At 41.1% G+C, this 18,833-nt stretch overlaps 1 protein-coding gene across 15 annotated transcripts in view; it reads left to right on the plus strand.

Moving 5' to 3' along the window:
* The window catches only part of adgrb2 (adhesion G protein-coupled receptor B2), a 215,220-nt gene that overhangs the window by 121,079 nt on the left and 75,308 nt on the right, over positions 1-18,833 (plus strand). For all 15 annotated transcript variants that reach the window (XR_004659264.1, XM_034891466.1, XM_034891459.1 and 12 more), the window contains 9 exons: positions 6,200-6,364; positions 6,775-6,939; positions 8,363-8,464; positions 10,035-10,141; positions 11,056-11,250; positions 11,669-11,737; positions 12,180-12,288; positions 12,641-12,787; positions 17,826-17,913. Coding sequence is in view for 14 of the 15 variants with exons in the window: in XM_034891466.1 (XP_034747357.1) it covers positions 6,200-6,364; positions 6,775-6,939; positions 8,363-8,464; positions 10,035-10,141; positions 11,056-11,250; positions 11,669-11,737; positions 12,180-12,288; positions 12,641-12,787; positions 17,826-17,913 (1,147 nt within the window). In the remaining variant the exon portion in view is untranslated. The remainder of the gene's footprint in view (positions 1-6,199; positions 6,365-6,774; positions 6,940-8,362; positions 8,465-10,034; positions 10,142-11,055; positions 11,251-11,668; positions 11,738-12,179; positions 12,289-12,640; positions 12,788-17,825; positions 17,914-18,833) is intronic.

Here is an 18,833-nt window from a genome sequence, read left to right on the forward strand (position 1 = left end):
AGGGTTTAGGAGAAAGGCTCGTCCTTTAAGGGCCTTAAGGAAATCTGTGTATGTGTATCCGCATAAGGTTTACGTGTTTGTGGATGAGTGTGTGAATCTATCATCTAACAGATTCAGGCTGCTTTGGGGAGTTCAAAGGCAATGGTCCTTTTGAAATGATGAATACCAGCATAGGCCTTTTGGCAAAAGCATCCATGCATAAAAAATAGCTTTGATGGATCTTGTCTGTGTGTGTATATATGCAGTGGTGGAGGAAGTATTCAGATCCTTTACTTAAGTAAAAATACTAATACCACACTGTAAAAACACCCTGATATGTAAGTATTATCAAGGAAATGTAGTTTTTATTAAAAGTACTCAATGCAGAAAAACCTTGACATTTATGAAACTGGAAGCAATCAAAAGACTGTCAGTGTTTAATCGTATAATAATTTCAGTCGGGCTGTTATATTGTTTAATTTATAACATTAGATTTCACAAAGTGTGTACGTGTCTGTGTTTAACCCATAACCATGTACTTGGACCAAACACTATTATGCCATACAGCATACAGTGGGGTGAACAAGTATTTCATACACTGCTGATTTAGCAAGTTTTCATACTTACAAAGCATGTAGAGGTCTGTAATTTTATTTTTTTTAAATCCAGAAAATAACATTGTATGATGCATTTTATTGCATGACAAATATTTGATACCACAGAAAAGAAGAACTTAATATTTGGTACAGAAACCTTTGTTTGCAATTCCAGAGATCATACGTTTCCTGTAGTTCTTGACCAGGTTTGCACTCACTGCAGCAGGGATTTTGGCCCACTCCTCCATACAGACCTTCTCCAGATTCAGAGACCCAGCCCCAGCCCATCTTCAATGCTCTTACTGAGGGAAGGAGGTTGTTGGCCAAGATCCCACAATACTTGGGCCCATCCGCCCTCCACTCAATACGGTGCAGTTGCCCTGTCCCCTTTGCAGAAAAGCAACCCCAAAGAAGGATCTTTCCACCTCCATGCTTCACGGTTGGGATAGTGTTCTTGGGGTACTCATCCTTCTTCTTCCTTCAAACACGGCGTGTGGAGTTTAGACCAAAAAGCTCTATTTTTGTCTCATCAGACCACATGACCTTCTCCCATTCCCCCTCTGGATCATCCAGATGGTCATTGGCAAACTTCAGACGGGCCTGGACATGGCTTGAGCAGGGGGACCTTGCGTTACCAATGGTTTTCTTTGAGACTGTGGTCCCAGGTCTCTTCAGGTCATTTACCAGGTCCTGTTGTGTAGTTCTATGCTGATCCCTCACCTTCCTCATGATCATTGATGCCCCACAAAGTGAGATCTTGCATGGTGCCCCGGGCCGGAGGAGATTGACCATCATTTTTCAACTTCTTCCATTTTCTAATAATCGCGCCAACAGTTGTTGCCTTCTCACCAAGCTGCATGCCTATCGTCCTGTAGCCCAACCCAGCCTTGTGCAGGTCTACAATAGTATCCCTGATTTCCTTCCACAGCTCTCTGGTCTTGGCCATTGTGGAAAAATTGGAGTCTGTTTGATTGAGTGTGTGGACAGGTGTATTTTATACAGGTAACATTTCAAACAGGTGCAGTTAATACATGTAATGAGTGGAGAAAAGGAGGGCTTCTTAAAGAAGAACTAACAGGTCTGTGAGAGCCCGAATTCTTACTGGTTGGTAGGTGATCAAATACTTACGTGACTAATGTAATTTTCTAGATTTTTGTTTTAGATTCCGTCTCTCACAGTTGAAGTGAGAGACAGAGCTATGATACAAATTACAGACCTCTACATGCTCTGTAAGTAGGAAAGCCTGCAAAATTGGCTGTGTGTCAAATACTTATTCTCCCCAGTGTACTTACTTAACCTGTCTCATGTGTTTAAGCCATGTAGAGTTTAATCAAATTTGACTCGTTTACTATAATCTCTCTTCACATTGATTATCTCTCATGTTATGTAGACAAATACCAATATACCACATTAAACAAAAGCATGCATATGTGGGCAGAGCTGCAAACGTTAATGTGACAGCTGTTGCATTAAGTAAAGCCAATCAACAGACTAATAGTATAAGGAAATGTTCAGAAATGTCAGACATGAATTATTAATCTGATCGTACCTGACCTTTTATCTCAGAATGAAACCAGTCACTTCAAAGCCAATAACATGCAGGGTTCAATGGATATGTCTTAATTAAAGGCAAATTAATATTTCTTGTCTTTGCATTCAGAAATGTGTGTTCATACAGTATATGCTGTCATAATGCTTGTTTTTCTTCTGGGGACTGTCTTGGCCTATACTGTATGTCTAGCTCGCCTTGAATGGTCAGCATTCCACTTACGAAATTTCGCGTTCACCGTTAAATTGCAGCTCATTCGGTGTATGTCACCTGAAACAGTGTTGGCCCCAGCTAGTTGTAACACTGTACGAGCCACACACAGCGTGATTGACCACATTACCGAGGAGAGTTGGCAATGCTTTCCCACTAGGGAGAACCAGATAAATACATTTACTGCCCTGTACTTCACTTTCTCTGCTACTTAAAGCCCCGGTGTGTAGCCTGTGTGCCTCGATATATCATTCTGAGCCGAAAAAAAGAAGAAGTTTGTTCTTTTTAAACTGCTATTTGTGTTATATAGTGACGCCTTACTATACAGTCCTACATCACATACACAATAGAGATGCACAAAGGTATTTTTAGTGTCATGTTATAATGCATGGGATTTAATGTTATTGTTACCTTAATTCATTTCACATATTTTGAATTTTTTATTTTTTTATCTTCTTTGAACTATAAAGAACATACATAAAATAGTGCTTTTCAGCATAGATTAGACACTTGACACGAAATTATGACCTCTACATCTTCTTGGCTTGATTTAGGGTTACATTAAGGAGATTAAATAACAACCAAACCTGAAATTTTAGTAGTTTTAATCAGAATTTGAAACTCAACTACACACATCAATCGCTATGTCCAATGTGAAAAGTGTCGGTGACAGCGTTAAACCCACAGAGAACACTCACCCAACTCTGCTCTGTAGAGCATTTTACAGTATTGTAGCTCATTCATTGTTTTGCTTTTATGGCCCACAACTTCACTGTCCGGATCAGTGCCATTGTTGTCAGCCTCCTTACATGAGCAGCAGGCCAGCTGTTTTTAGCAAAACAGTTTTGATAAAACCACTGGGCGCTACCTGCCCAGCACTTAACAGCAGACGGTCAAAGTTACAACTAGCTGGTAAACACAGTGGGGCATGTAGAGGATCAAGAGCCAGATGTTTCCTTCAGCAGTTGGTAGAGAGAGACACGGATGCGTAAATAGACCTTTACTTGCCAACGTGTTCACTTCATCAATTTGATAAGATTCATAAAGAGGTGCTTTGGTACATTTTCGCAGGAAAATGTATTCTGATCACATCATTGCAAATTGTTACAGTTCTGTTGTAACATAAATGAAGAAAATCAAAGTTTTTTGTAGTAATCCATCTGGAGGAAACACATGGATTTGTTTTCAAGTGAAGTGACACTGCTGCCAACAGAAGGAGGCATTGTATTGTTACTCATTTCAAAATATATTACCTCAAGGAATATTTGTGTGGCAGGAGTAGAGAAAGCAAAAGCAATTTATTTGAAAATAACAATTGACTGTTCCTGTAATTAAATGCCGTGTAAAGTGAACTATGATTGGTGTGACAATATTACAAAATGGTTCTCTTTTCAAGATTATTTTTGGGGCATTTTTAGGCCTTTTATAGACAGGACAGCTGAATAAATTAAATCGATCAAGTTTATGTTATACCTTTACAGAAAGTGAAGAAAAAGGAATATTAGGCTGTATAAAAGCAGTGTTTGCATTGTTCTTTACAAACTCAAACATTAACTGTATAAACTGATAAATGTCTCAATGGTGCACTAATATTTAGTTGCATAACCATTATTTCTGTGTTGCATGGAGTCAACAAACTCCTGGCACCTGTGAACATGTATTCCAGCCCAGGATGATTGAACTACATTCCACAATTCCTCTGGATTTCTGGGTTTTGCCTCAGCAACAGCAGTTTTGATGTCACCCACAAGTGTTCCATGGGATTGAGGTCCGGGGATTGGGCTGGCCGCTCCATAACATCAATCTTATTCATCTGGAACCAAGACTGTGCTAGCTTACTGGTGTGTTTTGGCTCATTGTTTTGTTGAAAGACCCATTTCAAAGGCATTTCCTCTTCAGTATAAGGCAACATGACCTCTTCAAGGATTCTAAAGTATTGAAACTAATCCATGATCCCTGGTATGTGATAAATAGGCCCAACACCCCAGTATGAGAAACATCCCCATAACATGATTTTTGCACCACTATGCTTCACTGTCTTTACAGTGTACCGTGGCTTAAATTCCGTGCATGGGGGTCTTCGGAAAAACTGTCTGCGGCCCCTAGACCCAAAAAGAACAATTTTGCTCTCATCAGGCCACAGGATGTTGCGTCATTCCTCCTTTGGCCAGTCAATGTGTCCTTAGGCAAATTTCAACCTGGTACCTAACACATCCGCCTACAGTACATGTCTTTTTCTCAGCAATGAGACTTTGCGGGGGCTTCTAGCAGATAGTTTGCTTCATATAGCCTTCTCCTGATCAGACCAGTACTCACAGGTAACTGTAAGTCTTCTTTGATTTTTCTTGGAGCTGATCACTGGTTGAGCCTTTGCCATTTTGGCTATTTTTTGATCCATTCGAATGGCAGTTGACCGATTTTTCCCCACGTCGTTCAGGCTTTGGATGCCCTTTCAAGGCATTTGAAATCATTTTGGCACAGCAGCCTATCATTTTCTGCACTTCTTTATATGTTTTCCCCTTTCCATCAACTATTTAATCAAAGTCCGCGATTCCTCACAGCAATGTCTGGAACGTCTTAATAGTAAATTATTTGCCATGTAGAAATATAATTTCTACAAAAAAATATGACTTATGAGGTAAGTGATGTTGGACTGTATAAAATGTGCGACCGCTATGCGCCATCTGGGCACCCACTAAATGGTTCTTTTAATGGTTACTTTAGCTACAGGTAAAACATTGGGCATCCCCCCTTTAATACATTTAACTGGAGCAGTAATGCAGTTGGAGAACACAGTAGTAAAACAGATGCATTATCAAGCTTCTGTTGACCATTCAGGAAAGAAGTGTGCTTTTGTTAGCATTTAGCAAATATGTCAAAGGACATTTTTTTTCAGATTTTCACACCAGTTTTTGATCTACAAGGTTTTGGCAACTGTTAGAAACCAGCGGAAATTAACATTTGCAACAATAATGTCCCATTATTCAACAGTATTCTGAAGTATAAACGAACATGGTCACAGGTCAGTAATTGGCTCTTCTAACAGTTTTTGTTTCGACAAGTTCTCATCAAACATTGTGTCGAGAGCTGTGAGAAATAAATGACAAGAATTCACTTTTTTTGTCACAGATTTTCATTTGCTGTCATCAATGTCACAGCAGAACTGTGGATCCTTTTCTGGAACAGATCTTCAAAACATTTAACAGCTATAAAGCTGATGACATACCAAAAATCTTCTGCTGCACACGCTGTAAATCATTAATCTCCCTGTTTCTGATTATTATATTGTTTTGAATTTGGATATCTTATTTGAAAACTCAATTACTGCAGCAACGCTTTATTAAAGGCGACAGTGGGGGCTTTGATTACACCTGTGCATGTCATCAGGGTGACAGGCAGTGCTGCATTGTATTATTATTCTGTAATTAGTTTTATTCATCCATTTCTGCACCAACACCAGTCAAGAGTTGAAATGTAGTGCCTTTCTGATATCACTTTGAAAAAACATATCTGTCTGTACTCTGTGTGAACTCTTTAAAACAAAGCGTGAAAAGAAGGGTAATCAGCTATGTTTTTCCTAACAGATTGAAATATTTAAATTGTCCATAGGACCATTAAATGTGTTTGTTTGTTGATATTTTTGGAAAAACTAAATAGCCTCTGTTTATTTGTCCTAAGCTCTGTTTACTTGGAGCTTACATTTTCTGTCCTGTGTCTTTTCTTGCATTACTTCTTTTTTTTCCTTGACATCTTCTATCCTATTTATCCTGATTTCCCCCTTTTCTCTCAAAATCTTCTTCATTCCACCTTCATTCATTTCCCTGTCTCTCCCTCTCCACTTGCATCTCCCCTGTCCTCTGTCCAGTGGAGGGCCAGTGGTTGGAGTGGGGGCCGTGGTCGAGATGCAGTGTGACGTGCAACAGTGGAACCCAGCAGAGGCAGAGACGCTGCAGTGCGTCGGTGCACGGCTGGGCTGAATGTAAGGGCCCCCATCAGGAGAGCAGAGAATGCACCAACCCTTCCTGCAGCGGTAAGGCGTACAAATTAATGCTTGGTGTTCACACTCTAAAATCCCCTTATGCAAACATGGAACATGAACACAGAGTATCTAAAGGCATCTGTATAGTTTTCTCTGATTCGTGTTCCACATGCCAGCAATGTTATGGGTAGTCACCCAATTTGGCTAGAGAGTCTATTTCAACCAAAAGGACAACACAAATGCTAGTGTTTTTTAATGAGCCTGGGGCCCAGAATGGGCTCCTGTTGACTTAATTTAGGTACCAAGCTAAAAAAATTAAAATTTAATAAATTCTTCAGAGTTCTAACCTAAATTTACTATTAATTAACAAGTCTCATTTATATTTCACCTTACATGCTGCTCTCGTTCCCTCCCACACTTGCTCCCCGATCTTCACCGGTGTCGCTTTGCTCCTGTTCTAGGTGGAGGTAACTGGGGCAACTGGAATCACTGGAGTCTCTGCAGCAAGACGTGTGACTCCGGTTGGCAGCGTCGCTTCAGGATGTGCGAGGGCACTGGAATACAGGGCTACCCCTGCGATGGCTCGGGAGAGGAGGTCCGGTCCTGTAATGAGAAGAAGTGCCCTGGTCAGTGACTCAGTGAATGTGTGTGTGAGGGAAGGAAAAAAAAAAATACATACATAAACACACACACACACACACACACAAGGCATGGGCCGGCTACAGCTTTAAGGTATACCACAGTATGAAAACATTGTGGCCCATATATATATATATATATATATATAAATCTTTTCTGTGTAGCTGTATTTCTCTGCAAGCCTCTCCTAGTGGGTCCGTGTTAGAGAAAAAAAAGAGTGTGTGTATCTGTGTGTGCCCAATCTGCACATACACAGTATTTGTCTGACAGAATGGAAGGGATTCCCAATGGTTCGCACCACAGCCAGAGGCTTCTATCACAATTTTAGAACTGCACTCTTCTCATCTTTATCTGTCTCTTGTCTGTCTTCATGTCAATTCACATACCCATCCATCTTTAGCTCTTCAATGAGGTTGTATGTCCCTGCCTTGTGGTGCTTTCCTTTTATCTTCTTTGTTTACCTGAGATATTTTCAATTTCTCCTTACTCTTTAACATTGTTTTTATCGCACTAATCTCCCTCGCTTGCTTTCACTCTTTCTGTGTTTTTCCGCCTGCCAAAGGGTGAGATAGTCAATGTTACAGTGGCAGCCATTAGAGAAGACAGTGTGGTTAATAAGCATGCCACTAAAGCTTTGTTTGCGTGTGGATATGCAAGTGTATGTTCTGTACAAGTCTTAATCCCAGATGCGTACATACTTGCGTCGAGCTCTGACAGGCTACGCATTATAAACTTTTGAGTGCAGCCTACACCGTGACCCCTTTGTTTTGAGTAGCTCCCGAGCCTCTTTTGCACAAGACGAGGGTCTAGTCTGTTGGCATTTCAGGGGAACATCATATCATATTTTTACTCTAGCAGTGTCTCTTTTTCTTTTTCCCTCTTCGGTCTCTGTCCCTCTTCATCTCCCTGCATCGCCTCTGCCAACACATGTCTACCCCCTCGGAATATCTTCAGAGCACTCTCCCCTGTTTTTTCATCAGGGTTAGAGAGGGAGGGGGGAAAACAGATGAATAAAGAGAGGGTGTAAGATGAAGAGGGAATGAGATACTGCACTGAGGCAGTGACACTGACTGAGAGCACTGAGCAGTGTACAAGGGAATACGATTGGGAGCTGCTGCAGGAGAACATTGATTTGAATCTTGTTTTTTGTGCTTCTCTGTCTGCCTTTTTTGCTGCTGTGTATGTGTCTGAGTGTGTGTGTGTATGTGTGTGGTGATTTTTCTTCTGTTTGTGTGCCTGCTAGTCTGTGCTTCATTTGGGCAAAAAATATGTCACTGGAAACAAAAAAATTGAATCATTTATATTATGCTTCATTTGGGCAAAGCTGTGTCACTAGAAACTGAATTTGAATAATTTGTATCATATATTTTTTGAATAACTGCATTCACTTTTTCTCACCTACCTCTACAGCTCCTCATGAGATATGTAAAGAAGAGCACCTTCTCTCTATGTCATGGAAGAGAGCCTCAGCCGGAGAAACGGTCTACAACAAGTGTCCAACTAACGCCACTGGTCAGTTGCGTGACATGCTTTAACCAAAATCTGTTACCTGTTAGCAATTCTTTATGACGACTTGTGTGATTTGGTGATTATGTTAGGCCTGGAGTTTTAAGTATAGATCAACTATGACATTACACAATACAAAAGTGACTTAATCTGTAGACAGTTAATAAAAGAGACAAACTGGTCTTAAGCTAGCCCTAGATAATGTAACATGCATTAAAAACCGGAGCAACAGAAGGTTGTTATTTCCATGAATGGATGTTGCCCCCTGTAGTTATCATGAGCAGTGCAAGCTAAGGAGAGCAAGGGTTGGCAACACGTGGCTGGGCTATACAGTGCAACAACAGCACAGGCAAGTAAACATTGTAAAATAATTAGTAATTAGGGTATCCTATATTACCTTGCTGTCTGTGTTTCTAAAGAAGATATGCTCCTATGTCTGGAACAAATAGGTGCTCACGTTGATTTATGCTGTAATGCATTTCTGAAGCTCATCAGATTGGTGTCCCTTAACAGCATTACTATAATGGGCGTTGGAGTACAGAGGCGGTCATTAAAACCATCTAGTACCTACCCTTAATTAGTACAGCAGACATGCCATTCTTGAAAGTCAAAGCTCATTTGCGTATTACTTATCACTGCAATGTTAAGCTAACCTGAGGAGCTCCTCTAACAGCTGGCTGCCAGAACTTTCCTTTCAACTTCCAAAAGCAGAAACAAGAACAAATCTTGATTTCTCTCCAGACACTTTCTTCTTCAGACTTTAAGCCAAGAGCAGATGGTTCAGAATGCCTGTAATATGAACGTGTTACTACATCTTATAAACTACGGCATTGGCTCCGACAACACAACGCGGCCCCATATATCAGGGCGCCTGCCAACAGAACATTACAGCTTTAAGAATATTAGCCATAAGGTAAATCAATTTACAAACTAAATTGAATTAACTGTGGAACTCTGTGTCGCTTTACTTCTAAAAAGTCAGAGCCACAGTTCAGTAAGTGCATATTTATTTGGCGAGGGAAAAGGTTTTGTCTTCGTCGAGTATTTTGGCAGCCTTCCCCAGTTTATCTGCTGGCTGCCATGTTCCAACAGCCAGCAGGTGTGAGCTGCCAAACATTACAGAACAAATAGAACATTTGGTATTTGTAAATAGTATTTGTAAAAACTTTTAACTCCAAGAAAAGGCAAATTCACAAAAGTGACTTTTTGTTTTGTCACTGTTTTTATAATTGGCAATATTGTAAATGTGCTGTACTTTCCCTTTTATTAAAATCCATCATGCAGACTCTCTGTGTATTAACCCTGACCTTAATGCTGTCATGAATGGGAATACCTGTTGAATTTAGAATAAATTTAAGATATTAATGTATTTTTGGCAGTGCATTTTGTATTAAGTATGGAAATATTTCTTGTGTATATCATACTTATGCAAAGCAGCATGTAACAGCTTTCCTATTCATGGTCAATGACTATTGGACACCATGTTAATACAATTAGAGGATGTGTTCTTCGGTTGGTTTCATTTTTAAATTTGATGAATTTGGTCTAACATATTTGTCTTTTTTTCTCTTTTCAGGATCTGCTAGTCGTCGTTGCATGCTGGACAATAATGGAGTTGCTTTCTGGGGTCCTCCGAGCTTCGCCAGATGCATCTCACTTGAATATAGATATTTACATTTATCTGTAAGTTTCCTTTTAACAAACAAGCACTCAGAAACTCTTCAGCAAGAAGAAAAAAAAAAGATAAATTGTATATTCTTTCTGATTATATAATGACGCCTTCATCAAACTCTCATTAGTCAATGTATGAGAAAGTGAAGGCTTTATCTGTTTTTAAAAGTTATTGTCTGCCTCAATTGCCCCTTTTTCACCCATCATGTACCTTTGTTCCACTTTCTTATTTCCAAAGTTTACTCAAAATAGACTTTACACAAGGCTTGCCGGTATCTCTAATTAGCTTTTCCAGAGCTTTGCGCTCACACTTATCAATTAATGAACATAGCTAATGAATGTGTTCATCAGCCAGACTGTTTTCCTGCTCTGTGAACTTCAACCTTTTTCATCTCCTCGATGATGGTGGAAGGAGATGGGGGTCAGGGATTGTGCGTGAAAGAGCTGATTGTACTGTTAGCTTCTGTACCAGCCTTTCATTAACACCAGGAGTCAATAATTAATTTTCTGTGATTGCTTTTATCTTCTGTTCTTCCAGGCTTTCTCTCCCTCTCTCTCTATCTCTCTGTCTCGCTCCCTCCCTCCAATTCACACTGTCTCTGAAGTGATGGGATCCAATTTCTGTCTGAGAGTGTTACTAGGCTTCTTTTTGCTCGCCTATTTTAAGCGCAAGCACAAAAACCCAACCGTGTACATATATACTCCTGTCATGACACATCCCCCTCGGCTTACATCCCAAAGATTCCTGTGATTTCTTAGGTTTGCTTGGTGCTTTCTGTTTCTGACACTTTTACCAGCTACATATTTTGAATAAGAACAACCATACAGTAAGTGTCAGTGGACATGCATTTAATCATCTTGACTGTTACATGCAGATATGAAACTATCAACTTCTCTTAATTTCTGTCCCTCTCTGCACGTTGTAGTTACGAGAGCATCTCGCGAAGGGTCAGAGGACCCTGGCTGGGGAGGGCATGTCTCAGATCGTAAGGACTCTCCTGGAGCTCTTGCAGAGGAGAAGCTACTACAGTGGCGACCTTCTCTTTTCCACGGAGATCCTGCGAAATGTGACGGACACCTTCAAAAGAGCAACCTACATCCCAGCTCCCGACGACGTGCAGGTAAGCAGAGCCGCTAAGCCTGCTGTTGAAGCCGCCTCAAGTCACCATACAAAACATGCGGAGTTTCGCGCACACCTTCAAATGTGTTTAATGTAGGAGCTTGACTTTCTACTGCACGGGGTGTGCATAACAATGAGCTACAGCTACACAGTTGCTATGGCCTCAAACAGTTTTTTTTTTTTTTAGAGCAGCATGTTTCTCTTTTCACTGCCTGTGAGTGAGCAAAATGCTCCTGTCTCAGTCATTTGACAGACATTATTTTATGTTTTTCAATACTACTACAGAGGACTACTGTACCAGACTTGACAGAGGAATACTGCACAACTGCTGCTGTAATAATGCTTGGTGGGTGAAGGTTAGCTACGCAATGTCATGACAAAATGGTGTCCTGCTAACAACATCTTCATCTTGTGTCTAGAAATTCTTCCAGATACTCAGCCTGATGTTGGACATGGAAAATGTAGAGAAATGGGAGGACGCCCACCAGGTAAAGTGTGTGTGGGTGTGTGTGTGTGTGTGTGTGTGTGGTTTATTGCGCTATATACATGAATTTGTGTGTAAAGGTGGGTGTGACCACTTCTCACATTAGCCTTCATTAGAGTCAAAAACACACTCCTGTTTATTAAATACAATGGCTACCTATTACTTATACTAGGTGTGCACATTTTTGTGTGTGACCCAGCTTGATGTCCTTAAGTCGAGGTGTGTTTACATGCCATCTGGACAAAATAAACCTGCAACCCAATATGATATTATGTCCCACATGTTTACAATTTACCACCCTGAAACACATTCAGTGGTCTAGAGAATGCAACGAATTAAAGAGTTTCAATATGTAAGACAGGTCTCATAGAGGGTTTGCCATGGATTATAATTACGCCGACATTGTGATTGATGCTCACCTCTCTGTTTCATGCTTCCATCCACAGGTCGCTCCCGGTGCTGCTTTGCTGATGAGGATAGTCGAAGACTTCATTCACCTCATCGGAGAAGCCCAGAAGCCTTTCCAGAGTTTCCTGGTGGTTACCAACAACCTCAGTAAGTGTCAAGCCATGCTGCCACGTGACGTGGCATGACCGCGACAGATAACGGATCATTTCACACCAACTCAATGTGAAACCATTCACTTATTTCAATATTTTATAGGATTAAGGTCAGAAGTTGGATGTGAATTTTTACCATTATTTATCCTCAGTCAAACTCAACCAATATCTTTTTTTCATATCAAAACCACATCTAAGTAATCCATTTTAACTTGCCATTTTATACAGTGTAAATTCTTATTTCCAATTTTTTGCACTGTTGCTTTCATTCTTCTCCCCGTTTTGTCCTTTGTTTCAACCCCTTTTGCACTGCGGTAAATGTATGCGGTATCTCTTGTTTTACTCAGTGATAACCGTCCAGCGAGAGCCGGTGTCTGCCGTTTCCAGCGATATAAACTTCCCCATGAAGGGTCGGAGAGGGATGAAGGACTGGGCCAGAACAGCAGAGGACAAGCTCTACATCCCTAAAGAGGTCTTTACCATCCCGGCTGAAGGTAGGAGAACTAAGACAGGTATCCATGAACTGGAGCCTTTTTGGGACCAAGCCATACCACTCCGTTGGACAGTCATCCCGCATTCTTGTTTTAAGGGTTTTTTCAGAATAAACCATTTGGATGGAAGAATCAAGGCACAACAAACACAAGAAATTACATCAGACCGATGTTATTTCTTTCTTAGAGTAAATAGCAGTTTCAGGAGTCTTTCTTGAGTCAGGTTAGAGCACGGAGCTCAGTGATTTGGATCCGTTTTAGTCATCATCCTCCCCTCAGTCTTGCATCTTAGACGTACATCATGACGACCTGTTATCACACCAATAAACCCTCTCTGCAGTCAACGTCAGATCAAGAAGTGTGAATTTCACAGACAGAGATGTGTCTCATGGAAGCGTATTGAAGGCTTTTCAAGGCTGTTGATGGGTAATGACGAGGAGGAGTTGGACTGTTAAGAGGAGATGCAAGTCTTTTATCTGTGAGGAAGTGTGCCACATCCCCCCAAGAGCATCAAGTCTTCAGACAGTTTTAAAATATGTCTCTTTGCTTATATCCACATGAGACAGCTAACTGGGCCTTAACTATAAATCCATGTGGTTTCAAGTAAAGCCAGCAAAGTGATTGTCCAAGTGATGTAGGAGAGTGTAAAGAGAAAGAAGACACCAGGAAGCATAGGAGCTAAAGCTGTACCGAGGAGGAAAAAGGAATTAATAGAGTGGGAAGAAAAGTGGATATGGATCAGATAGGAGAATTTCTGTGGCAGATGCGATCCACTACCGACCAAGGCAAAGGTCACATCCCTCTGGAAATTACACTGGCAGACTTCCTGTCTGGCACCTCGTCCCCGGCCCAAATTAAAGTTCAGAGAGGCTGCAGGCCGAGAGAGCAGGACTGTCTGTGGCCTCTGACTCCCTCTAATGACACAGACTCTCTTTTGATCGGTCAAGGCATCCTGTATGCTAACCTCAGGGCGCCTCACTTTGACGCACTTAATCTCTCTGTCTCTTTATTATGCACAATGTAATATGCTTATTTTGTGCTCTTATCCCATCTAACCATCCATCTTGCTTTAATGTAGCAGAACCTGTTTATGAGTTGCCCGTGAGTTGTTTTGTTCAAGCTGTTTTTCCAGATTTTATGGAACAGCACATTCAGATAACTCAAAGGTGGGATGTTTGGTTGCGTAAGTGTGTAGAAAAAGCTTATACCCTGTTTCATGCGGCTGCATGGCAATGTCGTCTCTTTTCTTCTCCATTTATGCTCCCTTTCTGTTTTACTTTACTGCTGTTATGCTCTTCTCCGGTTTTTGTTTTTATCCATTAGGCTACCCTCCTAGTTTGTGGTGGTGAATGTTTTGTCTTGTGCAATGCTTCTAGTTAGGATTGCACCATGTTACCTAAAAATCCTGATTAATTGCACACAATAATGATAATTGTTTCCACGACAAAAACTGCGTTTTTACATTTGTTTGCATGACGTTTTAAAAAACGTATTTTGCATGATAGCAATTTAAAAAGGCAATGCGATCTATTTCTTAACTGCTAATTAACTTTACTTAGCTAGTCCTAATTTTGAACCAGCAAGTTGCGTTTTAAGCTCCTCTTTTTTCTGCTTGTGGAGAGCTACGTGACACATGACACTATATAGACGAAGACCGGAGAGTTAAATCGGCCGACCGAGAGTATACCAGGCCGACACACAGCTGACAACCTGCGGGTGGAGGCGCTGGAGACAGGCTCGGACATACATGCCGCGGGCCGCTGTGGACTAGTGTCAGTCCCGCGAGCGGTTTCAGTAAAGTGGCTGCATGTGTCCGACAACGCACAAAACATCAACGCCGGTACAAGTCTGGAGCTGTCCGCGGACACGGAGCGTGGAAAGGGAGTCAAAGCCTCCCAAACAGGTGACCCGAGACTCAGTTTCCCGCTTGACCCTTGGTCAACATTTAATTTCATTGTGCTTTCTTCTGGAGACTGGCCGCCAACAATCGCTACTTGCTAGCTAGCTAATTGATTAGCCTGAGTTAAACGCTAGCTATCTATCAGTAAACCGAAGGTAGTGGCTATTGTGTGCGCGTGTCAGCCCGCAATTGACGATTGGCGAGTTTTAATTTGGGACCCTGCGCACGCGGTAGACTGTGTTTAAAGAGAAAGTAGGCCTATCAACACAAATAAAATTATGTAAGTTATTGTCATGGCAAAAATTCGTCTATCAGCTTCAGAGTTTCGATATCGATTATTCGCTCAGCCCTACTTGTAGTACAATAAAAGTGACCTGCTGCATCTAATTTAAACGACCATTTTTCTCATGATATTCAGCACATGTCATTGCCATTTTAGCAAATGCAATTTAGTAAATTATGTCATCGAAACTGCGTGTTGTTGTATGAGTTAGGCCATAATTTGAAGTCTTTGCCCCTGTGGGAACTCTGCCTCTTCCCATTGGCAGTCCATAAGTTGAAGTCTGCAGCTGATTGCTATCAGTTTGATTGGTTCATTTACCCCATAATGAAAGCCTATCTCAGATGGACAGCTTAACTAGGCTCATAAAGGCCCATTGGCACCTTTGTGTGTGCACGTGGGCACACAGTTGCACATACGCACAGCCAATTGATAGGTTCATGAATCGCTTGACTGGGCAGAGGCTTGGACTGTTTTTCACTGATTTTGGAAGTGACAAACTCCTTCTCTCCAGCCACTGTCTCGCTCTTTCTCTTACAAACACACATGCTGACACAGGCTCTGACCTGCAGCCACGCACACAATCACATCGAAAACATACAAGCCAGCAATGACTTCATGTTTTAAATACGCCATTGCTCGTACACGCATGCGGTTATTCTCCGTTAGTTTTGACGTATTACTCGAGCAAGATCGTAAAACAACCGAGAGCTCTACTGTCTATTATTGTGTCAAAGACTGACTTCTTTATGTGCAGTTGTAACTGTGACTGTGTTGGGTTTCAAAATATCACCAGTGAGCTGGCAATTTGACCACTGGTGCTATAATAAAAGTTGTGTATCTAATAGGAATAGTTTGATATTTTAGGGAACGGGCCAATTCGTTCTGTTGATGAGTAAGAGGAGAAGATTATTACCACTCCGTCATTTCTATGCGTTAAGGACAGATCTGCTGTTTTTTTGCTGATGTGAAAGAAGCAGGTTGCAGAAGAAAGAAACCAGGAAAGAATGAAAAGAGTAACTCACATGGAACTGTTTGGATGGAGCGTTCAATCTTTGATTACTACCATAAATTATGGCTTTGCATCAACTCCAAGCATATCTTTCCCCTGACAAATGGCATATTAAAGTTCACAGCTGGTGACTGGTGGTTTGCCATTTTGCTAGATTACAGCTGACCACCAATCATTTAGATGTTCAGAGAGCGAAGAGCGGCAAAAAATCTGTTCATAGGAAATTAGGGTTTTGTGATTGAGTGCTTTTGTAGTATTAATCATCCTCTTGCGTAGGAGTGCCACCCCATCACACACTGATTTACCATTTACCCACAATACACCGACTTTCTCATTTGCATGCCTTTGCAGACACTGTCCAATTAGGATCCATCACACTCACCGGCTTTCTCATACTGACTTTGATCTGTTTTATTTATTTTTTGCCACCTCACAGTCTCACAATTGCTTTTTTCCCAACACTGTCGAGATCTTTTTGTCTCTTCCTCTTTTACTCCTTGTCTGTCTTGCATAGCTATCTCTCTTCCTGAGTATTACCTCTTAGGCAGCAGGCAGACAGTTTTTGGATGAGTCACCAAGTATGTCTGATACCATCGGCCCCCTCTGTCGCTACCTCTGCCGCCCTCTGGGCCGATGCTCCTCCGTCACTTCTCTCAGCCTGAAAGGGCAAAGGAGGGAGTGGCGTCTCTCAACATGAACTCTTCCCCTTCTTACTTTCCCTCTCTCTGTTTCCTTTCGACTCCCTCACTCGAGACAAAGTGACATTTACAGAGAGACACTAGATCTCCTTGGGAGCCCCTGCTCTTTTTGGTGAAAGAAAACTGAAGGGAGTGGTGGAAGGCAAGGGGCTGTAAAGAAGGACTGTTGTTACAAAGGTTGGCAACGTTGAAAATAGGGTTGGAGAGTGGAGGAACAACAAAGGAGGATGAGAGGGGCGAGGACTAGGGAGAAGGAAAGGAAGAAAGGGGATTCAATACAAGGAAAAATGAGAGAACATTTGAAAGAAAGACATTGTCTTGGACACTTTGGCTTTATTGAAATAATTGCAATCAAGTTGATTGCATGTTAGAGCAACGGACTTGGTTTTGAAAGTGAGCCTTCAGCTGAGCAATATAAGTAAGCTACTAGCTGTCAAAAGGCAAACAAACTGACACAAATGGTGTGACCACCCACACAAAGTGTGAAATGAGGATCTCGCACCTGAAATAGTGGGATGTTTTCAACTCAGAAGCATAACAAGTCTGTATATGGAATATGTAGCTGTCGTATCAGACGCTGCAATTAACTAACTTTTCCTTTTAAATTTAGTCAACAGAGCATTTGTCAGCCACAGCTCAAGAGTAGATGTAAATATGGCTAAATTTGCAGGTTGATGAGATGGGTGAAATATGTGGTCTTTTTTTTTCTTCACCAACTAATAGATGATTTTGCTTTTAGTTTATTCATTATACACTTATCAGCTCAGCGAATTAGACTCAAATACCAACCCGCCTGCTTAAGATTTAAATGCCAGATTAGCAGGTTGGCTATTGAGATTGTATGAGAAGTTTCCACTTAACATACAAGCACATTTGTTATTTTTCTTGATTTTTCAAATGTTAATTTTTTCCAATAACCCATTTACCTGCCGCAAGAGTTCTTATAATTTGTAATTGAAATGGAAAACATAAATGAGTTTCCATACATTTTTAGCTGTACTTGTTGTCCAAAAAAAACCATCTTTGGCGACCTTTGCCCTCGCACGTAATAACAATGGTCGTACGTGATAAATTGATGGGTTTATAATAAATGTTTTGGACAACCATGGCATTTATTTGGGCTGATTGTCACAACCGCTCCTGTGTTTCAGAGACAGAGACCGAGGTAGAGTCTCCAATGTACTACGTCATTGGAGCCATCTTGTACAGGACGTTGGGCGTCATCCTACCTGCACCAAAGTAAGTACTTCCCATGTGACCCACGGTCTAATTAGGAGTCATACTTTTTCAAGCATTTCTCATCTTCTACCGCTTTCCCTGTACTTTATTGTACCTTTCAGTACTTCACTACTTTCTCTGTATCTCTTTCTGTATCTTTACTTTCTCTCACAACTTTTCATCTCCCCTTGTTTGCCTTTTTTTTTCTTAGTTTCCATTCTTACTACCTTTCTATTTCCGTGCCCTTTCTTCTGTCTCTTCTTTTCTCTCTCTAATTCTATCCTCAAATCCTACATCGGTTTTCTCTCTCTAATGTCTGTGTTGCTTCTCTCCTTTTCTTGTGTCTGCCTAGTTATCAGACAAATGTCTTGGATGTCCAAAAATAAGTACATTTCTCTAGATGTTTTTTTCCTTTTCTTTTGCATTGAAAATGTATTTTTAGAATTGCGTAGTGGGCTTCAAATGGGTGCGGGCCTAATGGGTCCTTCATTGTATAGAACTTTTAAAAATAGAAGTTAGGAGGAACCGGGAGTGGTAATATGGTTTTGTGCTGGCCCCGGGCCCTTTTATTCAGGTCAGTGCTCTTGGTTTTGGACGAGCTGGATCTGTTAAAACCATTTTCTGCCTGTAGCTCTGCTGAATCTTAACTGTTCCAGTGTTCGGATTTTACTCGGGCGCTGGCTCGGGCTTTCTTCCTTTGTCATTATTTAATTAAAAAAAAAAATCTCTATGTTGTTGTTTTTATTTTCTATGCTTATTGTTTTGTTTTATTTATACAGAAACACTTATAAACCATCAGAAGCACAGCAGGGAACTGGGTGTGTATGTCTTTCTCTGAGTGCGTTTGAATGTATGCATGTGTTACCGTGGAGGACAAACAGTGTAAGACAGCAACTCACCAGCATATTTCCCACTTGTCGTTCGAAATCAGTTGAAGCGAA

This window comes from Etheostoma cragini, chromosome 14 (assembly GCF_013103735.1).
Source record: "Etheostoma cragini isolate CJK2018 chromosome 14, CSU_Ecrag_1.0, whole genome shotgun sequence".
Taxonomy (NCBI): Eukaryota; Metazoa; Chordata; class Actinopteri; order Perciformes; family Percidae; genus Etheostoma; species Etheostoma cragini.